Here is a 27,534-nt window from a genome sequence, read left to right as displayed (position 1 = left end):
CATGGAGATCATATCCCCCCTTATGTATTATACATGGTGATCATATCCCCCCCTTATGTATTATACATGATGATCATATCCCCCCTTATGTATTATACATGGAGATCATATCCTCCCTTATGTATTATACATGGAGATCATATCCCCCTTATGTATTATACATGGAGATCATATCCCCCTTATGTATTATACATGGAGATCATATCCCCCCTTATGTATTATACATGGAGATCATATCCCCCCTTATGTATTATACATGGAGATCATACCCCCCTTATGTATTATACATGGAGATCATATCCCCCCTTATGTATTATACATGGAGATCATACCCCCCTTATGTATTATACATGGAGATCATATCCCCCCTTATGTATTATACATGGACATCATATACCCCCCCTTATGTATTATACATGGAGATCATATCCCCCCTTATGTATTATACATGGAGATCATATCCCCCCCATTATGTATTACACATGGAGATCATATCCCCCTTATGTATTATACATGGAGATCATATCCCCCTTATGTATTATACATGGTGATCATATCCCCCCCTTATGTATTATACATGGAGATCATATCCCCCCTTATGTATTATACATGGAGATCATATCCCCCCTTATGTATTATACATGGAGATCATATCCCCCTTATGTATTATACATGGAGATCATATCCCCCTTATGTATTATACATGGAGATCATATCCCCCCTTATGTATTATACATGGAGATCATATCCCCCCTTATGTATTATACATGGTGATCATATCCCCCCCTTATGTATTATACATGATGATCATATCCCCCCTTATGTATTATACATGGAGATCATATCCCCCCTTATGCATTATACATGGAGATCATATCCCCCTTATGTATTATACATGGAGATCATATCCCCCTTATGTATTATACATGGAGATCATATCCCCCCTTATGTATTATACATGGAGATCATATCCCCCCCTTATGTATTATACATGGTGATCATATCCCCCTTATGTATTATACATGGAGATCATGTCCCCCCTTATGTATTATGCATGGAGATCATACCCCCCTTATGTATTATACATGGAGATCATATCCCCCCTTATGTATTATACATGGACATCATATACCCCCCTTATGTATTATACATGGAGATCATATCCCCCCTTATGTATTATACATGGAGATCATATCCCCCCCATTATGTATTACACATGGAGATCATATCCCCCTTATGTATTATACATGGAGATCATATCCCCCTTATGTATTATACATGGTGATCATATCCCCCCCTTATGTATTATACATGGAGATCATATCCCCCCTTATGTATTATACATGGAGATCATATCCCCCTTATGTATTATACATGGAGATCATATCCCCCTTATGTATTATACATGGAGATCATATCCCCCTTATGTATTATACATGGAGATCATATCCCCCCTTGTGCATTATACATGGAGATCATATCCCCCCTTATGTATTATACATGGAGATCATATCCCCCCTTATGTATTATACATGATGATCATATCCCCCCTTATGTATTATACATGGAGATCATATCCTCCCTTATGTATTATACATGGAGATCATATCCCCCTTATGTATTATACATGGAGATCATACCCCCTTATGTATTATACATGATGATCATATCCCCCCTTATGTATTATACATGGAGATCATATCCCCCCTTATGTATTATACATGGAGATCATATCCCCCTTATGTATTATACATGGAGATCATATCCCCCCTTATGTATTATACATGGAGATCATATCCCCCCTTATGTATTATACATGGAGATCATATCCCCCCTTATGTATTATACATGGAGATCATATCCCCCCCTTATGTATTATACATGGAGATCATATCCCCCCCTTATGTATTATACATGGAGATCATATCCCCCCTTATGTATTATACATGGAGATCATATCCCCCCTTATGTATTATACATGGAGATCATATCCCCCTTATGTATTATACATGGAGATCATATCCCCCCTTATGTATTATACATGGAGATCATATCCCCCCCTTATGTATTATACATGGTGATCATATCCCCCTTATGTATTATGCATGGAGATCATGTCCCCCCTTATGTATTATGCATGGAGATCATACCCCCCTTATGTATTATACATGGAGATCATATCCCCCCTTATGTATTATACATGGAGATCATATCCCCCCCATTATGTATTACACATGGAGATCATATCCCCCTTATGTATTATACATGGAGATCATATCCCCCTTATGTATTATGCATGGAGATCATGTCCCCCCTTATGTATTATGCATGGAGATCATACCCCCCTTATGTATTATACATGGAGATCATATCCCCCCTTATGTATTATACATGGAGATCATATCCCCCCCATTATGTATTACACATGGAGATCATATCCCCCTTATGTATTATACATGGAGATCATATCCCCCTTATGTATTATACATGGTGATCATATCCCCCCCTTATGTATTATACATGGAGATCATATCCCCCCTTATGTATTATACATGGAGATCATATCCCCCCTTATGTATTATACATGGAGATCATATCCCCCTTATGTATTATACATGGAGATCATATCCCCCTTATGTATTATACATGGAGATCATATCCCCCCTTATGTATTATACATGGAGATCATATCCCCCCTTATGTATAATACATGGTGATCATATCCCCCCCTTATGTATTATACATGATGATCATATCCCCCCTTATGTATTATACATGGAGATCATATCCTCCCTTATGTATTATACATGGAGATCATATCCCCCTTATGTATTATACATGGAGATCATATCCCCCTTATGTATTATACATGGAGATCATATCCCCCCTTATGTATTATACATGGAGATCATATCCCCCTTATGTATTATACATGGAGATCATATCCCCCCTTATGTATTATACATGGAGATCATATCCCCCCTTATGTATTATACATGGAGATCATATCCCCCCTTATGCATTATACATGGAGATCATATCCCCCTTATGTATTATACATGGAGATCATATCCCCCTTATGTATTATACATGGAGATCATATCCCCCCTTATGTATTATACATGGAGATCATATCCCCCCCTTATGTATTATACATGGTGATCATATCCCCCTTATGTATTATACATGGAGATCATGTCCCCCCTTATGTATTATGCATGGAGATCATACCCCCCTTATGTATTATACATGGAGATCATATCCCCCCTTATGTATTATACATGGACATCATATACCCCCCCTTATGTATTATACATGGAGATCATATCCCCCCTTATGTATTATACATGGAGATCATATCCCCCCCATTATGTATTACACATGGAGATCATATCCCCCTTATGTATTATACATGGAGATCATATCCCCCTTATGTATTATACATGGTGATCATATCCCCCCCTTATGTATTATACATGGAGATCATATCCCCCCTTATGTATTATACATGGAGATCATATCCCCCCTTATGTATTATACATGGAGATCATATCCCCCTTATGTATTATACATGGAGATCATATCCCCCTTATGTATTATACATGGAGATCATATCCCCCCTTATGTATTATACATGGAGATCATATCCCCCCTTATTTATTATACATGGAGATCATATCCCCCCCTATGTATTATACATGGAGATCATACCCCCCCTTATGTATTATACATGGAGATCATATCCCCCCCTTATGTATTATACATGGTGATCATATACCCCCCCTTATGTATTATACATGGAGATCATATCCCCCCTTATGTATTATACATGGTGATCATATCCCCCCCTTATGTATTATACATGATGATCATATCCCCCCTTATGCATTATACATGGAGATCATATCCCCCTTATGTATTATACATGGAGATCATATCCCCCTTATGTATTATACATGGAGATCATATCCCCCCTTATGTATTATACATGGAGATCATATCCCCCCCTTATGTATTATACATGGTGATCATATCCCCCTTATGTATTATACATGGAGATCATGTCCCCCCTTATGTATTATGCATGGAGATCATACCCCCCTTATGTATTATACATGGAGATCATATCCCCCCTTATGTATTATACATGGACATCATATACCCCCCCTTATGTATTATACATGGAGATCATATCCCCCCTTATGTATTATACATGGAGATCATATCCCCCCCATTATGTATTACACATGGAGATCATATCCCCCTTATGTATTATACATGGAGATCATATCCCCCTTATGTATTATACATGGTGATCATATCCCCCCCTTATGTATTATACATGGAGATCATATCCCCCCTTATGTATTATACATGGAGATCATATCCCCCTTATGTATTATACATGGAGATCATATCCCCCTTATGTATTATACATGGAGATCATATCCCCCTTATGTATTATACATGGAGATCATATCCCCCCTTGTGCATTATACATGGAGATCATATCCCCCCTTATGTATTATACATGGAGATCATATCCCCCCTTATGTATTATACATGATGATCATATCCCCCCTTATGTATTATACATGGAGATCATATCCTCCCTTATGTATTATACATGGAGATCATATCCCCCTTATGTATTATACATGGAGATCATACCCCCTTATGTATTATACATGATGATCATATCCCCCCTTATGTATTATACATGGAGATCATATCCCCCATTATGTATTATACATGGAGATCATATCCCCCTTATGTATTATACATGGAGATCATATCCCCCCTTATGTATTATACATGGAGATCATATCCCCCCTTATGTATTATACATGGAGATCATATCCCCCCTTATGTATTATACATGGAGATCATATCCCCCCCTTATGTATTATACATGGAGATCATATCCCCCCCTTATGTATTATACATGGAGATCATATCCCCCCTTATGTATTATACATGGAGATCATATCCCCCCTTATGTATTATACATGGAGATCATATCCCCCTTATGTATTATACATGGAGATCATATCCCCCCTTATGTATTATACATGGAGATCATATCCCCCCCTTATGTATTATACATGGTGATCATATCCCCCTTATGTATTATGCATGGAGATCATGTCCCCCCTTATGTATTATGCATGGAGATCATACCCCCCTTATGTATTATACATGGAGATCATATCCCCCCTTATGTATTATACATGGAGATCATATCCCCCCCTTATGTATTATACATGGTGATCATATCCCCCTTATGTATTATGCATGGAGATCATGTCCCCCCTTATGTATTATGCATGGAGATCATACCCCCCTTATGTATTATACATGGAGATCATATCCCCCCTTATGTATTATACATGGACATCATATACCCCCCCTTATGTATTATACATGGAGATCATATCCCCCCTTATGTATTATACATGGAGATCATATCCCCCCCATTATATATTACACATGGAGATCATATCCCCCTTATGTATTACACATGGAGATCATATCCCCCTTATGTATTATACATGGTGATCATATCCCCCCCTTATGTATTATACATGGAGATCATATCCCCCCTTATGTATTATACATGGAGATCATATCCCCCTTATGTATTATACATGGAGATCATATCCCCCTTATGTATTATACATGGAGATCATATCCCCCTTATGTATTATACATGGAGATCATATCCCCCCCTATGTATTATACATGGACATCATATACCCCCCCCTTATGTATTATACATGGAGATCATATCCCCCCTTATGTATTATACATGGAGATCATATCCCCCCTTATGTATTATACATGGTGATCATATCCCCCCCTTATGTATTATACATGGAGATCATATCCCCCCTTATGTATTATACATGGAGATCATATCCTCCCTTATGTATTATACATGGAGATCATATCCCCCTTATGTATTATACATGGAGATCATATCCCCCTTATGTATTATACATGGAGATCATATCCCCCCTTATGTATTATACATGGAGATCATATCCCCCCTATGTATTATACATGATGATCATATCCCCCCTTATGTATTATACATGGAGATCATATCCTCCCTTATGTATTATACATGGAGATCATATCCCCCTTATGTATTATACATGGAGATCATATCCCCCCTTATGTATTATACATGGAGATCATATCCCCCCTTATGTATTATACATGGAGATCATATCCCCCCCTTATGTATTATACATGGAGATCATATCCCCCCTTATGTATTATACATGGAGATCATATCCCCCCTTATGTATTATACATGGAGATCATATCCCCCCTTATGTATTATACATGGAGATCATATCCCCCCCTTATGTATTATACATGGAGATCATATCCCCCCTTATGTATTATACATGGAGATCATATCCCCCCTTATGTATTATACATGGAGATCATACCCCCCCCCCCTTATGTATTATACATGGAGATCATATCCCCCCTTATGTATTATACATGGAGATCATACCCCCCTTATGTATTATACATGGAGATCATATCCCCCCTTATGTATTATACATGGATATCATATCCCCCCCTTACGTATTATACATGGAGATCATATCCCCCCCTTATGTATTATACATGGAGATCATATCCCCCCTTATGTATTATACATGGAGATCATATCCCCCCCTTATGTATTATGCATGGTGATCATATCCCCCTTATGTATTATACATGGAGATCATGTCCCCCCTTATGTATTATGCATGGAGATCATACCCCCTTATGTATTATACATGGAGATCATATCCCCCCTTATGTATTATACATGGACATCATATACCCCCCCTTATGTATTATACATGGAGATCATATCCCCCCTTATGTATTATACATGGAGATCATATCCCCCCCATTATGTATTACACATGGAGATCATATCCCCCTTATGTATTATACATGGAGATCATATCCCCCTTATGTATTATACATGGTGATCATATCCCCCCCTAATGTATTATACATGGAGATCATATCCCCCCTTATGTATTATACATGGAGATCATATCCCCCCTTATGTATTATACATGGAGATCATATCCCTCCTTATGTATTATACATGGAGATCATATTCCCCCCTTATGTATTATACATGGAGATCATATCCCCCCTTATGTATTATACATGGAGATCATACCCCCCTTATGTATTATACATGGAGATCATATCCCCCTTATGTATTATACATTGAGATCATATCCCCCCTTATGTATTATACATGGAGATCATATTCCCCTTATGTATTATACATGGAGATCATATCCCCCCTTATGTATTATACATGGAGATCATATCCCTCCTTATGTATTATACATGGAGATCATATCCCCCCTTGTGCATTATACATGGAGATCATATCCCCCCTTATGTATTATACATGGAGATCATATCCCCCCTTATGTATTATACATGGAGATCATATCCCCCCTTATGTATTATACATGGAGATCATATCCCCCCTTATGTATTATACATGGAGATCATATCCCCCCTTATGTATTGTACATGGTGATCATATCCCCCCTTATGTATTATACATGGAGATCATATCCCCCTTATGTATTATACATGGAGATCATATCCCCCTTATGTATTATACATGGAGATCATATCCCCCCTTATGTATTATACATGGAGATCATATCCCCCCCTTATGTATTATACATGGTGATCATATCCCCCTTATGTATTATGCATGGAGATCATGTCCCCCCTTATGTATTATGCATGGAGATCATACCCCCCTTATGTATTATACATGGAGATCATATCCCCCCTTATGTATTATACATGGACATCATATACCCCCCCTTATGTATTATACATGGAGATCATATCCCCCCTTATGTATTATACATGGAGATCATATCCCCCCCATTATATATTACACATGGAGATCATATCCCCCTTATGTATTACACATGGAGATCATATCCCCCTTATGTATTATACATGGTGATCATATCCCCCCCTTATGTATTATACATGGAGATCATATCCCCCCTTATGTATTATACATGGAGATCATATCCCCCTTATGTATTATACATGGAGATCATATCCCCCCTATGTATTATACATGGACATCATATACCCCCCCTTATGTATTATACATGGAGATCATATCCCCCCTTATGTATTATACATGGAGATCATATCCCCCCTTATGTATTATACATGGTGATCATATCCCCCCCTTATGTATTATACATGGAGATCATATCCCCCCTTATGTATTATACATGGAGATCATATCCTCCCTTATGTATTATACATGGAGATCATATCCCCCCTTATGTATTATACATGGAGATCATATCCCCCTTATGTATTATACATGGAGATCATATCCCCCCTTATGTATTATACATGGAGATCATATCCCCCCTTATGTATTATACATGATGATCATATCCCCCCTTATGTATTATACATGGAGATCATATCCTCCCTTATGTATTATACATGGAGATCATATCCCCCTTATGTATTATACATGGAGATCATATCCCCCCTTATGTATTATACATGGAGATCATATCCCCCCTTATGTATTATACATGGAGATCATATCCCCCCCTTATGTATTATACATGGAGATCATATCCCCCCTTATGTATTATACATGGAGATCATATCCCCCCTTATGTATTATACATGGAGATCATATCCCCCCTTATGTATTATACATGGAGATCATATCCCCCCCTTATGTATTATACATGGAGATCATATCCCCCCTTATGTATTATACATGGAGATCATATCCCCCCTTATGTATTATACATGGAGATCATACCCCCCCCCTTATGTATTATACATGGAGATCATATCCCCCCTTATGTATTATACATGGAGATCATATCCCCCTTATGTATTATACATGGATATCATATCCCCCCCTTACGTATTATACATGGAGATCATATCCCCCCCTTATGTATTATACATGGAGATCATATCCCCCTTATGTATTATACATGGAGATCATATCCCCCCCTTATGTATTATGCATGGTGATCATATCCCCCTTATGTATTATACATGGAGATCATGTCCCCCCTTATGTATTATGCATGGAAATCATACCCCCTTATGTATTATACATGGAGATCATATCCCCCCTTATGTATTATACATGGACATCATATACCCCCCTTATGTATTAAACATGGAGATCATATCCCCCCTTATGTATTATACATGGAGATCATATCCCCCCCATTATGTATTACACATGGAGATCATATCCCCCTTATGTATTATACATGGAGATCATATCCCCCTTATGTATTATACATGGTGATCATATCCCCCCCTAATGTATTATACATGGAGATCATATCCCCCTTATGTATTATACATGGAGATCATATCCCCCCCTTATGTATTATGCATGGTGATCATATCCCCCTTATGTATTATACATGGAGATCATGTCCCCCCTTATGTATTATGCATGGAAATCATACCCCCTTATGTATTATACATGGAGATCATATCCCCCCTTATGTATTATACATGGACATCATATACCCCCCTTATGTATTAAACATGGAGATCATATCCCCCCTTATGTATTATACATGGAGATCATATCCCCCCCATTATGTATTACACATGGAGATCATATCCCCCTTATGTATTATACATGGAGATCATATCCCCCTTATGTATTATACATGGTGATCATATCCCCCCCTAATGTATTATACATGGAGATCATATCCCCCCTTATGTATTATACATGGAGATCATATCCCCCCTTATGTATTATACATGGAGATCATATCCCTCCTTATGTATTATACATGGAGATCATATTCCCCCTTATGTATTATACATGGAGATCATATCCCCCCTTATGTATTATACATGGAGATCATATCCCCCTTATGTATTATACATGGAGATCATATCCCCCCTTATGTATTATACATGGAGATCATATCCCTCCTTATGTATTATACATGGAGATCATATCCCCCCTTGTGCATTATACATGGAGATCATATCCCCCCTTATGTATTATACATGGAGATCATATCCCCCCTTATGTATTATACATGGAGATCATACCCCCCTTATGTATTATACATGGAGATCATATCCCCCCTTATGTATTATACATGGACATCATATACCCCCCCTTATGTATTATACATGGAGATCATATCCCCCCTTATGTATTGTACATGGTGATCATATCCCCCTTATGTATTATGCATGGAGATCATGTCCCCCCTTATGTATTATGCATGGAGATCATACCCCCCTTATGTATTATACATGGAGATCATATCCCCCCTTATGTATTATACATGGACATCATATACCCCCCCTTATGTATTATACATGGAGATCATATCCCCCCTTATGTATTATACATGGAGATCATATCCTCCCTTATGTATTATACATGGAGATCATATCCCCCTTATGTATTATACAAGGAGATCATATCCCCCCTTATGTATTATACATGGAGATCATATCCCCCCTTATGTATTATACATGGAGATCATATCCCCCCTTATGTATTATACATGGAGATCATATCCCCCCTTATGTATTATACATGGAGATCATATCCTCCCTTATGTATTATACATGGAGATCATATCCCCCCTTATGTATTATACATGGAGATCATATCCCCCCTTATGTATTATACATGGAGATCATATCCCCCCTTATGTATTATACATGGAGATCATATCCCCCCTTATGTATTATACATGGAGATCATATCCCCCCTTATGTATTATACATGGAGATCATATCCCCCCTTATGTATTATACATGGAGATCATATCCCCCCTTATGTATTATACATGGAGATCATATCCCCCCTTATGTATTATACATGGAGATCATATCCCCCCTTATGTATTATACATGGAGATCATATCCCCCTTATGTATTATACATGGAGATCATATCCCCCCTTATGTATTATACATGGAGATCATATCCCCCTTATGTATTATACATGGAGATCATATCCCCCCTTATGTATTATACATGGATATCATATCCCCCCCTTACGTATTATACATGGAGATCATATCCCCCCTTATGTATTATACATGGAGATCATATCCCCCCTTATGTATTATACATGGAGATCATATCCCCCCCTTATGTATTATGCATGGTGATCATATCCCCCTTATGTATTATACATGGAGATCATGTCCCCCCTTATGTATTATGCATGGAGATCATACCCCCTTATGTATTATACATGGAGATCATATCCCCCCTTATGTATTATACATGGACATCATATACCCCCCCTTATGTATTATACATGGAGATCATATCCCCCCTTATGTATTATACATGGAGATCATATCCCCCCCATTATGTATTACACATGGAGATCATATCCCCCTTATGTATTATACATGGAGATCATATCCCCCTTATGTATTATACATGGTGATCATATCCCCCCCTTATGTATTATACATGGAGATCATATCCCCCCTTATGTATTATACATGGAGATCATATCCCCCTTATGTATTATACATGGAGATCATATCCCCCTTATGTATTATACATGGAGATCATATCCCTCCTTGTGTATTATACATGGAGATCATATCCCCCCTTGTGCATTATACATGGAGATCATATCCCCCTTATGTATTATACATGGAGATCATATCCCCCCTTATGTATTATACATGGAGATCATATCCCCCCTTATGTATTATACATGGAGATCATATCCCCCCTTATGTATTGTACATGGAGATCATATCCCCCCTTATGTATTATACATGGAGATCATGTCCCCCCTTATGTATTATACATGGAGATCATACCCCCCCCTTATGTATTATACATGGAGATCATATCCCTCTTATGTATTATACATGGAGATCATATCCCCTTTATGTATTATACATGGAGATCATATCCCCTTTATGTATTATACATGGAGATCATATCCCCCCTTATGTATTATACATGGTGATCATATCCCCTTTATGTATTATACATGGAGATCATATCCCCCCTTATGTATTATACATGGAGATCATATCCCCCTTATGTATTATACATGGAGATCATATCCCCCCTTATGTATTATACATGGAGATCATATCCCCCCTTATGTATTATACATGGAGATCATATCCCCCTTATGTATTATACATGGAGATCATATCCCTCTTATGTATTATACATGGAGATCATATCCCCCCCTTATGTATTATACATGGAGATCATATCCCCCCTTATGTATTTTACATGGAGATCATATCCCCCCTTATGTATTATACATGGTGATCATATCCCCCCTTATGTATTTTACATGGAGATCATATCCCCCCTTATGTATTATACATGGTGATCATATCCCCCCTTATGTATTATACATGGAGATCATACCCCCCCTTATGTATTATATATGGAGATCATATCCCCCTTATGTATTATACATGGAGATCATATCCCCCCCTTATGTATTATACATGGAGATCATATCCCCCTTATGTATTATACATGGAGATCATATCCCCCCCTTATGTATTATACATGGAGATCATATCCCCCCTTATGTATTATACATGGAGATCATATCCCTCCTTATGTATTATACATGGAGATCATATTCCCCCTTGTGCATTATACATGGAGATCATATCCCCCTTATGTATTATACATGGAGATCATATCCCCCCTTATGTATTATACATGGAGATCATATCCCTCCTTATGTATTATACATGGAGATCATATCCCCCCTTGTGCATTATACATGGAGATCATATCCCCCCTTATGTATTATACATGGAGATCATATCCCCCCTTATGTATTATACATGGAGATCATATCCCCCCTTATGTATTATACATGGAGATCATATCCCCCCTTATGTATTGTACATGGAGATCATATCCCCCCTTATGTATTATACATGGAGATCATGTCCCCCCTTATGTATTATACATGGAGATCATACCCCCCCCCCTTATGTATTATACATGGAGATCATATCCCTCTTATGTATTATACATGGAGATCATATCCCCCCCTTATGTATTATACATGGAGATCATATCCCCTTAATGTATTATACATGGAGATCATATCCCCCCCTTATGTATTATACATGGAGATCATATCCCCCTTTATGTATTATACATGGAGATCATATCCCCCCTTATGTATTATACATGGAGATCATATCCCCTTTATGTATTATACATGGACATCATATCCCCCCCTTATGTATTATACATGGAGATCATATCCCCCTTATGTATTATACATGGAGATCATATCCCCCCCTTATGTATTATACATGGAGATCATATCCCCCCCCTTATGTATTATACATGGAGATCATATCCCCCCTTATGTATTATACATGGAGATCATATCCCCCCCTTATGTATTATACATGGAGATCATATCCCCCCTTATGTATTTTACATGGAGATCATATCCCCCCTTATGTATTATACATGGTGATCATATCCCCCCTTATGTATTATACATGGAGATCATACCCCCCCTTATGTATTATACATGGAGATCATATCCCCCCTTATGTATTATACATGGAGATCATATCCCCCTTATGTATTATACATGGAGATCATATCCCCCTTATGTATTATACATGGAGATCATATCCCCTTAATGTATTATACATGGAGATCATATCCCCCCCTTATGTATTATACATGGAGATCATATCCCCCTTTATGTATTATACATGGAGATCATATCCCCCCTTATGTATTATACATGGAGATCATATCCCCTTTATGTATTATACATGGACATCATATCCCCCCCTTATGTATTATACATGGAGATCATATCCCCCTTATGTATTATACATGGAGATCATATCCCCCCCTTATGTATTATACATGGAGATCATATCCCCCCCCTTATGTATTATACATGGAGATCATATCCCCCCTTATGTATTATACATGGAGATCATATCCCCCCCTTATGTATTATACATGGAGATCATATCCCCCCTTATGTATTTTACATGGAGATCATATCCCCCCTTATGTATTATACATGGTGATCATATCCCCCCTTATGTATTATACATGGAGATCATACCCCCCCTTATGTATTATACATGGAGATCATATCCCCCCTTATGTATTATACATGGAGATCATATCCCCCTTATGTATTATACATGGAGATCATATCCCCCTTATGTATTATACATGGAGATCATATCCCCCTAATGTATTATACATGAAGATCATATCCCCCCTTATGTATTATACATGGAGATCATATCCCCCTAATGTATTATACATGAAGATCATATCCCCCCTTATGTATTATACATGGAGATCATATCCACCTTATGTATTATACATGGAGATCATATCCCCCCTTATGTATTATACATGGAGATCATATCTCCCCTTATGTATTATACATGGTGATCATATCCCCCCCTTATGTATTATACATGGAGATCATATCCCCCCCTTATGTATTATACATGGAGATCATATCCCCCCTTATGTATTATACATGGAGATCATATCCCCCTAATGTATTATACATGAAGATCATATCCCCCCCCTTATGTATTATACATGGAGATCATATCCCCCTAATGTATTATACATGAAGATCATATCCCCCCCCTTATGTATTATACATGGAGATCATATCCCCCCTTATGTATTATACATGGTGATCATATCCCCCTTATGTATTATACATGGAGATCATATCCCCCTTATGTATTATACATGGAGATCATATCCCCCCCTTATGTATTATACATGGAGATCATATCCCCCCTTATGTATTATACATGGAGATCATATCCCCCCTTATGTATTATACATGGAGATCATATCCCCCCTTATGTATTATACATGGAGATCATATCCCCCCTTATGTATTATACATGGAGATCATATCCCCCCTTATGTATTATACATGGAGATCATATCCCCCTTATGTATTATACATGGAGATCATATCCCCCCCTTATGTATTATACATGGAGATCATATCCCCCCCCTTATGTATTATACATGGAGATCATATCCCCCTTATGTATTATACATGGAGATCATATCCCCGCCTTATGTATTATACATGGAGATCATATCCCCCCTTATGTATTTTACATGGAGATCATATCCCCCCTTATGTATTATACATGGTGATCATATCCCCCCTTATGTATTATACATGGAGATCATATCCCCCCTTATGTATTATACATGGAGATCATATCCCCCTTATGTATTATACATGGAGATCATATCCCCCTTATGTATTATACATGGAGATCATATCCCCCTAATGTATTATACATGAAGATCATATCCCCCCTTATGTATTATACATGAAGATCATATCCCCCTAATGTATTATACATGAAGATCATATCCCCCCTTATGTATTATACATGGAGATCATATCCACCTTATGTATTATACATGGAGATCATATCTCCCCTTATGTATTATACATGGTGATCATATCCCCCCCTTATGTATTATACATGGAGATCATATCCCCCCCTTATGTATTATACATGGAGATCATATCCCCCCTTATGTATTATACATGGAGATCATATCCCCCTAATGTATTATACATGAAGATCATATCCCCCCCCTTATGTATTATACATGGAGATCATATCCCCCCTTATGTATTATACATGGTGATCATATCCCCCTTATGTATTATACATGGAGATCATATCCCCCCTTATGTATTATACATGGAGATCATATCCCCCCTTATGTATTATACATGGAGATCATATCCCCCCTTATGTATTATACATGGAGATCATATCCCCCCTTATGTATTATACATGGAGATCATATCCCCCCTTATGTATTATACATGGAGATCATATCCCCCCTTATGTATTATACATGGAGATCATATCCCCCTTATGTATTATACATGGAGATCATATCCCCCCTTATGTATTATACATGGAGATCATATCCCCCCTTATGTATTATACATGGAGATCATATCCCCCCTTATGTATTATACATGGAGATCATATCCCCCCTTAATCTCCTCTTCTCAGTAGAGAATAAATTCAGTCCCTCTAATCTCTCCTGATAGCTGATCTCCTCCATGCCTCGTATCAGTTTGGTTGCCCTTCTCTGTACTTTCTCCAGTTCCCCAATGTTCTTCTTGTGAATTGGAGCCCAAAACTGAACTGCATATTCCAGATGAGGTAACAACACTGAACCTTGGGGTCCCCCGCTAACAACACTGAACCTTGGGGTCCCCCGCTAGCAACACTGAACCTTGGGGTCCCCCGCTAACAACGCTGAACCTTGGGGTCCCCTGCTAACAACACTGAACCTTGGGGTCCCCCACTAACAACACTGAACCTTGGGGTCCCCCGCTAACAACACTGAACCTTGGGGTCCCCCACTAACAACGCTGAACCTTGGGGTCCCCCGCTAACAACACTGAACCTTTGGGTCCCCCGCTAACAACACTGAACCTTGGGGTCCCCCGTTAACAACACTGAACCTTGGGGTCCCCCGCTAACAACTAAACCTTGGGGTCCCCCGCTAACAACACTGAACCTTGGGGTCCCCCGCTAACAACGCTGAACCTTGGGGTCCCCCACTAACAACACTGAACCTTGGGGTCCCCCGCTAACAACACTGAACCTTGGGGTCCCCCGCTAACAACTAAACCTTGGGGTCGCCCGCTAACAACACTGAACCTTGGGGTCCCCCACTAACAACACTGAACCTTGGGGTCCCCCGCTAACAACGCTGAACCTTGGGGTCCCCCGCTAACAACGCTGAACCTTGGGGTCCCCCGCTAACAACACTGAACCTTGGGGTCCCCCGCTAACAACTAAACCTTGGGGTCCCCTGCTAACAACACTGAACCTTGGGGTCCCCCGCTAACAACACTGAACCTTGGGGTCCCCCACTAACAACACTGAACCTTGGGGTCCCCCGCTAACAACTAAAGCTTGGGGTCCCCCGCTAACAACACTGAACCTTGGGGTCCCCCACTAACAACACTGAACCTTGGGGTCCCCCACTAACAACACTGAACCTTGGGGTCCCCCGCTAACAACACTGAACCTTGGGGTCCCCCACTAATAACACTCGATCTGTGGGAGGAGCTGAGTCTCCACCTCCTTATTAACACTGGGAGGCCTATAACAAACTCCAATGATGACCTTTGTAATACCGCCCCCCATGTGCAGTTCCACCCATAATACTTCAGCCTCATCACACTCTCCATCAACTAGATCCTCTTTCACACTCGCTCTGAGATCACTTCTCACATAGAGACAGACTCCACCCCTTTCCTATTCCAGACAGACTCCACCCCCTTTCCTATTCCCCCGTCTCCCCGAAAGAGAACCTAGCCAGGAATATGAATGGCCCAGTCATGTGAGGAATGAAGCCAAGATTCAGCAATACCAATCCAATCCTTGTTCTCTTCATTCACCAAACCTTCCAACTCACCTATTGTGCTGGGCAGACTTCTGGCATTGGGGAACAAACACTTCCATTCACTGACACCTTGTTCATTCACTGACACCTTGTTCATTCACTGACACCTCCTTCATTCACTGACACCTTCATTCACTGACACCTTCTTCATTCACTGACACCTTCATTCACTGACACCTTCTTCATTCACTGACACCTTGTCCATTCACTGACACCTCCTTCATTCACTGACACCTTCATTCACTGACACCTTCATTCACTGACACCTTCTTCATTCACTGACACCTTCTTCATTCACTGACACCTTGTCCATTCACTGACACCTTCATTCACTGACACCTTCATTCACTGACACCTTCTTCATTCACTGACACCTTCTTCATTCACTGACACCTTGTCCATTCACTGACACCTTGTGCACACGTATCTGGTATTGTCACGGAGTGCCCGTGTCTTCCCCACCCCCCTTTGTCTGTCCCTCTGCCTGTTCCTTCACTCCTCCCTCCCCCCTTGCGGATTCCTCACGTCCTGCCAGCCTACATCAAAGGGCTGTGCAGGACGGGAGGAAATGCCCCCTGTGGTGCGGTTAGCACCTTTCCGGCAAAGGGCCGCCAAGGCATGGCGGGGGCACGAGGCATTCCCGCGTTCTGCGCCCACCGGAGACAAAGGCCACGCTCCCTCAGTACGGCCCGAGTGAGGGGGTCGTGCCTCGTTGCCCCAGCAACCCAACGCTGGGCCGGCCATTGCCGGGGCAACCCGGAAGCGTCCCGCACGGCTTTTAAAAGGCTGGAGTGAGACCAGGCCGCTCTCTCTCTCCCTCCTGTGCTGTCTGCCGCAGCTGTTCCATTGGGGGGTCCGGGTGGGGACCGGGCCTCTGCAGCCATCCCCACTGAGTACTCTGCAGGAGACTCCCCCAAAGGTTAGAACCATCCCAGGCTCAGACCCCCCACAGCCAAGACCCTGCCGAGCCCCTGCAAGCCTGCTGTGTCCCTACCTGCTGAAGCCCGCTGTGTCCCTGGGAAGCCACCCTGTCTGCTGATCGCTAGCCGTGTAGTCTGGAGGGTAGCAGTGTAGTCTGGAGGGTAGGAAAGTAGTCCGGAGGGTAGCAGTGTAGTCCGGAGGGTAGCAGTGTAATCCGGAGGGTAGCAGTGTAATCCGGAGGATAGCAGTGTAGTCCGGAGGGTAGGAAAGTAGTCCGGAGGGTAGCAGTGTAGTCCGGAGGGTAGCAGTGTAGTCCGGAGGGTAGCAGTGTAGTCCGGAGGGTAGCAGTGTAGTCCGGAGGGTAGCAGTGTAGTCCGGAGGGTAGCAGTGTAGTCCGGAGGGTAGCAGTGTAGTCCGGAGGATAGCAGTGTATTCCGGAGGATAGCAGTGTAGTCTGGAGGTTAGCAGTGTAATCTGGAGGGTAGCAGTGTAGTCCAGAGGGTAGCCGTGTAGTCTGGAGGGTAGCAGTGTAGTCCGGAGGATAGCAGTGTAGTCTGGAGGGTAGCAGTGTAGTCTGGAAGGTAGGAAAGTAGTCTGGAGGGTAGCCGTGTAGTCCGGAGGGCAGCCGTGTAGTCTGGAGGGTAGCAGTGTAGTCCGGAGGGTAGCAGTGTAGTCTGGAGGGTAGCAGTGTAGTCCGGAGGGTAGCAGTGTAGTCCGGAGAATAGCAGTGTAGTCTGGAGGGTAGCAGTGTAGTCTGGAGGGTAGGAAAGTAGTCCGGAGGGTAGCCGTGTAGTCCGGAGGGTAGCCGTGTAGTCCGGAGGGTAGCCGTGTAGTCTGGAGGGTATAAGTGTAGTCCGGAGGGTAGCAGTGTAGTCTGGAGGGTAGCAGTGTAGTCCGGAGGGTAGCCGTGTAGTCCGGAGGGTAGCAGTGTAGTCCGGAGGGTAGCCGTGTAGTTTGGAGGGTAGCCGTGTAGTTTGGAGGGTAGCCGTGTAGTTTGGAGGGTAGCCGTGTAGTCCGGAGGGTAGCCGTGTAGTCTGGAGGGCAGCAGTGTAGTCTGGAGGGCAGCAGTGTAGTCCAGAGGGTAGCCGTGTAGTCCGGAGGGTAGCAGTGTAGTCTGGAGGGTAGCAGTGTAGTCCGGAGGGTATAAGTGTAGTCCGGAGGGTAGCAGTGTAGTCCGGAGGGTATAAGTGTAGTCCGGAGGGTAGCAGTGTAGTCCGGAGGGTAGCAGTGTAGTCCGGAGGGTAGCAGTGTAGTCCGGAGGGTATAAGTGTAGTCCGGAGGGTAGCAGTGTAGTCCGGAGGGTAGCCGTGTAGTCCGGAGGGTAGCCGTGTAGTCCGGAGGGTAGCCGTGTAGTCCGGAGGGTAGCCGTGTAGTCTGGAGGGTATAAGTGTAGTCCGGAGGGTAGCAGTGTAGTCTGGAGGGTAGCAGTGTAGTCCGGAGGGTAGCCGTGTAGTCCGGAGGGTAGCAGTGTAGTCCGGAGGGTAGCCGTGTAGTTTGGAGGGTAGCCGTGTAGTTTGGAGGGTAGCCGTGTAGTTTGGAGGGTAGCCGTGTAGTCCGGAGGGTAGCCGTGTAGTCTGGAGGGCAGCAGTGTAGTCTGGAGGGCAGCAGTGTAGTCCGGAGGGTAGCCGTGTAGTCTGGAGGGCAGCAGTGTAGTCTGGAGGGCAGCAGTGTAGTCCAGAGGGTAGCCGTGTAGTCCGGAGGGTAGCAGTGTAGTCTGGAGGGTAGCAGTGTAGTCCGGAGGGTATAAGTGTAGTCCGGAGGGTAGCAGTGTAGTCCGGAGGGTATAAGTGTAGTCCGGAGGGTAGCAGTGTAGTCCGGAGGGTAGCAGTGTAGTCCGGAGGGTAGCCGTGTAGTCTGGAGGGTAGCAGTGTAGTCCGGAGGGTATAAGTGTAGTCCGGAGGGTAGCAGTGTAGTCCGGAGGGTAGCCGTGTAGTCCGGAGGGTAGCAGTGTAGTCCGGAGGGTAGCAGTGTAGTCCGGAGGGTAGCAGTATAGTGTGGAGGGTAGCAGTGTAGTCCGGAGGGTAGCAGTGTAGTCCGGAGGGCAGCAGTGTAGTCCGGAGGGTAGCAATGTAGTCCGGAGGGTAGCAGTGTAGTGTGGAGGGTAGCAGTGTAGTCCGGAGGGTAGCCGTGTAGTCCGGAGGGTAGCAGTGTAGTCTGGAGGGTAGCAGTGTAGTCTGGAGGGTAGCAGTGTAGTCCGGAGGGTATCCAAAAACATTGTGCAAGTCACGGAACCCCAGAGCACTTATTATCCACAGACATTTAGCAGGAATCCCAGCCTCCAATTGGCCCGTGTATTTGTGGAGACATTCACCGGCACACACTAGACACATTCACCGGCACACACTAGACACATTCACCGGCACACACTAGACACATTCACCGGCACACACTAGACACATTCACCGGCACACACTAGACACATTCACCGGCACACACTAGACACATTCACCGGCACACACTAGACACATTCACCGGCACACACAAGACACATTCACCGGCACACACAAGACACATTCACCGGCACACACTAGACACATTCACCGGCACACACTAGACACATTCACCGGCACACACTAGACACATTCACCGGCACACACTAGACACATTCACCGGCACACACTAGACACATTCACCGGCACACACAAGACACATTCACCGGCACACACAAGACACATTCACCGGCACACACTAGACACATTCACCGGCACACACTAGACACATTCACCGGCACACACTAGACACATTCACCGGCACACACAAGACACATTCACCGGCACACACAAGACACATTCACCGGCACACACAAGACACATTCACCGGCACACACTAGACACATTCACCGGCACACACAAGACACATTCACCGGCACACACAAGACACATTCACCAGCACACACAACACACAATTACCGGCACACACAAGACACATTCACCGGCACACACAACACACATTCACCGGCACACACAACACACATTCACCGGCACACACTAGACACATTCACCGGCACACACTAGACACATTCACCGGCACACACTAGACACATTCACCGGCACACACTAGACACATTCACCGGCACACACTAGACACATTCACCGGCACACACTAGACACATTCACCAGCACACACAACACACAATTACCGGCACACACAAGACACATTCACCGGCACACACAAGACACATTCACCGGCACACACAAGACACATTCACCGGCACACACAAGACACATTCACCGGCACACACAAGACACATTCACCGGCACACACAAGACACATTCACCGGCACACACAAGACACATTCACCGGCACACACACCCCTCACCTTCTCTCCTCTGCTCTGTCCATCACTTTATTATCTCTCGCAGGAAACTGGGACATGATCTCATCTGGGAAACAGGAAAGACATTTGTCAGAATTCCCAGCAAATGCTCCAGAACACGACATGGACATAGAGAGGAGAACACTGGAAGGATCCAAGCCAAGGAGGACCATGAGGAACCCCTCGCCACTACAGAACAGAAGATATTGTAAAACTACAGCCAGTCCCTACAACTTACCTGAAGAAGATCAAAACCAACAATGAACAGAATCCGGATGAAAGGCAGGAGATCAAGAAGAACCATTCCAGAGCCAATGATGGACAGGCAGTGACGGAACATTGGGCACACGAGGGACAGGAGGATCACCCTGACACTGGACAATGGGAGGAGGACAGGATGGAACCCTTCATACCAGAGGAGGAGGATCACCCTGACACTGGACGGTGGGAGGAGGACAGCATGGAACCCTTCATACCAGAGGAGGAGGATCACCCTGACACTGGACGATGGGAGGAGGACAGGATGGAACCCTTCATACCAGAGGAGGAGGAGGATCACCCTGACACTGGACGGTGGGAGGAGGACAGGATGGAACCCTTCATACCAGAGGAGGAGGAGGATCACCCTGACACTGGACGATGGGAGGAGGACAGAATGGAACCCTTCATACCAGAGGAGGAGGAGGATCACCCTGACACTGGACGATGGGAGGAGGACAGGATGGAACCCTTCATACCAGAGGAGGAGGAGGATCACCCTGACACTGGACGGTGGGAGGAGGACAGGATGGAACCCTTCATACCAGAGGAGGAGGAGGATCACCCTGACACTGGACGATGGGAGGAGGACAGAATGGAACCCTTCATACCAGAGGAGGAGGAGGATCACCCTGACACTGGACGATGGGAGGAGGACAGGATGGAACCCTTCATACCAGAGGAGGAGGAGGATCACCCTGACACTGGACGGTGGGAGGAGGACAGGATGGAACCCTTCATACCAGAGGAGGAGGAGGATCACCCTGACACTGGACGGTGGGAGGAGGACAGGATGGAACCCTTCATACCAGAGGAGGAGGAGGATCACCCTGACACTGGACGACGGGAGGAGGACAGGATGGAACCCTTCATACCAGAGGAGGAGGAGGATCACCCTGACACTGGACGACGGGAGGAGGACAGGATGGAACCCTTCATACCAGAGGAGGAGGAGGATCACCCTGACACTGGACGACGGGAGGAGGACAGGATGGAACCCTTCATACCAGAGGAGGAGGAGGATCACCCTGACACTGGACGACGGGAGGAGGACAGGATGGAACCCTTCATACCAGAGGAGGAGGAGGATCACCCTGACACTGGACGACGGGAGGAGGACAGGATGGAACCCTTCATACCAGAGGAGGAGGATCACCCTGACACTGGACGGCGGGAGGAGGACAGGATGAAACCCTTCATACCAGAGGAGGAGGAGGATCACCCTGACACTGGACGGTGGGAGGAGGACAGGATGGAACCCTTCATACCAGAGGAGGAGGTGGATCACCCTGACACTGGACGGTGGGAGGAGGACAGGATGGAACCCTTCATACCAGAGGAGGAGGAGGATCACCCTGACACTGGACGACGGGAGGAGGACAGGATGGAACCCTTCATACCAGAGGAGGAGGAGGATCACCCTGACACTGGACGACGGGAGGAGGACAGGATGGAACCCTTCATACCAGAGGAGGAGGAGGATCACCCTGACACTGGACGACGGGAGGAGGACAGGATGGAACCCTTCATACCAGAGGAGGAGGAGGATCACCCTGACACTGGACGACGGGAGGAGGACAGGATGGAACCCTTCATACCAGAGGAGGAGGATCACCCTGACACTGGACGGCGGGAGGAGGACAGGATGAAACCCTTCATACCAGAGGAGGAGGAGGATCACCCTGACACTGGACGGTGGGAGGAGGACAGGATGGAACCCTTCATACCAGAGGAGGAGGTGGATCACCCTGACACTGGACGGTGGGAGGAGGACAGGATGGAACCCTTCATACCAGAGGAGGAGGAGGATCACCCTGACACTGGACGGTGGGAGGAGGACAGGATGAAACCCTTCATACCAGAGGAGGAGGAGGATCACCCTGACACTGGACGGTGGGAGGAGGACAGGATGGAACCCTTCATACCAGAGGAGGAGGAGGATCACCCTGACACTGGACGGTGGGAGGAGGACAGGATGAAACCCTTCATACCAGAGGAGGAGGAGGATCACCCTGACACTGGACGATGGGAGGAGGACAGAATGGAACCCTTCATACCAGAGGAGGAGGAGGATCACCCTGACACTGGACGGTGGGAGGAGGACAGGATGGAACCCTTCATACCAGAGGAGGAGGAGGATCACCCTGACACTGGACGGTGGGAGGAGGACAGGATGGAACCCTTCATACCTGTGATGTTGAACTGAGTAGCGTTGAGCTCGTTGAGTAAGCGGTCCAGTTCACACAATCCTCCACCAACAGCGGGAGAGACCGAGGATGGACCATACTTCTTCACCGTGCTGCGGACAGGAGAGCGGGGTTACTGCATGTCTACACAGAGAATACTGGAGACGCAGATCTTCAGCGGGACAACCTATCCAATGGTGATAGAGCCAGAAAAGGAAATGAGAAGGTTCCGGGTCTTACCTGTACAGGTGGGACTTGTCAGCTGCGGGATTATCCGTCTCGGAGTCGGAGTATGGCACTGCCGTCTGTAAGAAGAAGATCATCAGTTCCTCGGACAATCGTCATGCCAGGAGGTCAGCAGAGTAGGTGACGTACCTTTGGGTCGTAGGGTGGTGGCGAGGGGCGCTGCAGCTCACAAGTCTCAAGTCTCTCCTGAGAATCTGTCAGCAATACTGGGCAGCGGGTGGGAGACGTTACCTGAAGGTCGGCGAGTAGCGCATCTAAAGGATGGAAATGAGTCGTTACCACCAGCGGATGAGGCTCCTCATGCAGTAACCAACAGCAACCACTACTGCAGTAAGATGAGGCAAATCTTACATCTGATTGGTTGCTGAGGGTGTATCAAGGATGGTTACCTAAATCTTCCATGAGGGGAAGTACTGTACTGAGATCACCAGGAGGGGGCGCTCTGTAGACGGATGATCAGGAGGGGGCGCTCTGTAGACGGATGATCAGAAAGGGGCGCTCTGTAGATGGATGATCAGGAGGGGGCGCTCTGTAGACGGATGATCAGGAAGGGGCGCTCTGTAGACGGATGATCAGGAGGGGGCGCTCTGTAGACGGATGATCAGGAGGGGGCGCTCTGTAGACGGATGATCAGGAAGGGGCGCTCTGTAGACGGATGATCAGGAGGGGGCGCTCTGTAGACGGATGATCAGGAAGGGGCGCTCTGTAGACGGATGATCAGGAGGGGGCGCTCTGTAGACGGATGATCAGGAGGGGGAGCTCTGTAGACGGATGATCAGGAGGGGGCGCTCTGTAGACGGATGATCAGGAGGGGGCGCTCTGTAGACGGATGATCAGGAGGGGGCGCTCTGTAGACGGATGATCAGGAGGGGGCGCTCTGTAGACGGATGATCAGGAGGGGGCGCTCTGTAGACGAATGATCAGGAGGGGGCGCTCTGTAGACGGATGATCAGGAGGGGGCGCTCTGTAGATGGATGATCAGGAGGGGGCGCTCTGTAGACGGATGATCAGGAGGGGGCGCTCTGTAGACAGATGATCAGGAGGGGGCGCTCTGTAGACCGATGATCAGGAGGGGGCGCTCTGTAGACCGATGATCAGGAGGGGGCGCTCTGTAGACCGATGATCAGGAGGGGGCGCTCTGTAGTCTGATGATCAGGAGGGCGCGCTCTGTAGACCGATGATCAGGAGGGGGCGCTCTGTAGTCTGATGATCAGGAGGGGGCGCTCTGTAGACGGATGATCAGGAGGGGGCGCTCTGTAGACGGATGATCAGGAGGGGGCGCTCTGTAGACCGATGACCAGGAGGGGGCGCTCTGTAGACGGATGATCAGGAGGGGGCGCTCTGTAGATGGATGATCAGGAGGGGGCGCTCTGTAGACCGATGATCAGGAGGGGGCGCTCTGTGAAGGATGATCAGGAAGGGGCGCTCTGTAGTCTGATGATCAGGAAGGGGCACTCTGTAGACGGATGATCAGGAGGGGGCGCTCTGTAGACCGATGATCAGGAGGGGGCGCTCTGTAGACCGATGACCAAGAGGGGGCGCTCTGTAGACGGATGATCAGGAGGGGGCGCTCTGTAGACCGATGACCAGGAGGGGGCGCTCCGTAGATGGATGATCAGGAGGGGACGCTCTGTAGACGGATGATCAGGAGGGGGCGCTCTGTAGACGGATGATCAGGAGGGGGCGCTCTGTAGACGGATGATCAGGAAGGGGCGCTCTGTAGACGGATGATCAGGAGGGGGCGCTCTGTAGACGGATGATCAGGAGGGGGCGCTCTGTAGACGGATGATCAGGAGGGGGCGCTCTGTGAAGGATGTTCGGAGACACCAAGCAGCTGGGCCAGCACTGCAAAGAGAAGAGTGTGATGGTAAGTGGACTGACATAGAAGGGGAAAAGAGAACGAGGAGATACAGAGGATGGGACATGGATAGCCGTGTAGTCTGGAGGGCAGCCGTGTAGTCCGGAGGGTAGCAGTGTAGTCTGGAGGGTAGGAGTGTAGTGTGGAGGATAGCCGTGTAGTCCGGAGGGTATAAGTGTAGTCCGGAGGGTAGCCGTGTAGTCTGGAGGGCAGCCGTGTAGTCCGGAGGGTAGCAGTGTAGTCTGGAGGGTAGGAGTGTAGTGTGGAGGATAGCCGTGTAGTCCGGAGGGTATAAGTGTAGTCCGGAGGGTAGCCGTGTAGTCTGGAGGGCAGCCGTGTAGTCCGGAGGGTAGCAGTGTAGTCCGGAGGGTAGCAGTGTAGTCCGGAGGGTAGCAGTGTAGTCTGGAGGGTAGGAGTGTAGTGTGGAGGGTAGCCGTGTAGTGTGGAGGGTAGCCGTGTAGTCCGGAGGGTAGCAGTGTAGTCCGGAGGGTAGCAGTGTAGTCCGGAGGGTAGCAGTGTAGTTCGGAGTGTAGCAGTGTAGTCCGGAGGGTAGCAGTGTAGTCCGGAGTGTAGCAGTGTAGTCCGGAGGGTAGCAGTGTAGTCTGGAGGGTAGGAGTGTAGTGTGGAGGGTAGCCGTGTAGTCCGGAGGGTAGCCGTGTAGTGTGGAGGGTAGCCGTGTAGTCCGGAGGGTAGCCGTGTAGTGTGGAGAGTAGCCGTGTAGTCTGGAGGGTAGCAGTGTAGTCCGGAGGGTAGCAGTGTAGTCCGGAGGGTATAAGTGTATTCTGGAGGGTAGCCGTGTAGTCCGGAGGGTAGCCGTGTAGTCCGGAGGGTAGCAGTGTAGTCCGGAGGGTAGCAGTGTAGTCCGGAGGATAGCCGTGTAGTCCGGAGGGTAGCAGTGTAGTCCGGAGGGTAGCAGTGTAGTCCGGAGGATAGCCGTATAGTCTGGAGGGTAGCAGTGTAGTCCGGAGGGTAGCCGTGTAGTCTGGAGGGTAGCAGTGTAGTCCGGAGGGTAGCAGTGTAGTCCGGAGGGTAGCCGTGTAGTCTGGAGGGTAGCAGTGTAGTCCGGAGGGTAGCCGTGTAGTCCGGAGGGTAGCAGTGTAGTCCGGAGGGTAGCCGTGTAGTCCGGAGGGTAGCAGTGTAGTCCGGAGGGTAGCAGTGTAGTGTGGAGGGTAGCCGTGTAGTCCGGAGGGTAG

The 27,534-nt window shown here is 45.4% G+C and overlaps 1 protein-coding gene across 2 annotated transcripts in view; it reads right to left on the bottom strand.

Annotated features, from left to right (window-relative positions):
- TGFB1I1 (transforming growth factor beta 1 induced transcript 1) overlaps positions 1-25,011 on the bottom strand; it is a 67,481-nt gene extending 42,470 nt beyond the window's left edge. For both annotated transcript variants that reach the window (XM_089653992.1, XM_089653993.1), the window contains exons 1-5: positions 24,873-25,011; positions 24,613-24,737; positions 24,478-24,542; positions 24,241-24,350; positions 21,797-21,860 (exon numbers count right to left, since the gene is read on the bottom strand). In XM_089653992.1, the coding sequence (XP_089510118.1) occupies positions 21,797-21,860; positions 24,241-24,350; positions 24,478-24,542; positions 24,613-24,737; positions 24,873-24,885 (377 nt within the window). In that variant the 5' untranslated portion in view covers positions 24,886-25,011. The remainder of the gene's footprint in view (positions 1-21,796; positions 21,861-24,240; positions 24,351-24,477; positions 24,543-24,612; positions 24,738-24,872) is intronic.
- Positions 25,012-27,534: the final 2,523 nt, after the last annotated feature.

This window comes from Staurois parvus, unplaced genomic scaffold (genome assembly GCF_062004578.1).
Source record: "Staurois parvus isolate SC_StPar_1 unplaced genomic scaffold, SC_StPar_1.0 ptg000733l, whole genome shotgun sequence".
In the NCBI taxonomy this organism is placed as follows: Eukaryota; Metazoa; Chordata; class Amphibia; order Anura; family Ranidae; genus Staurois; species Staurois parvus.
This window is presented reverse-complemented; position numbering and strand designations above follow the sequence as displayed.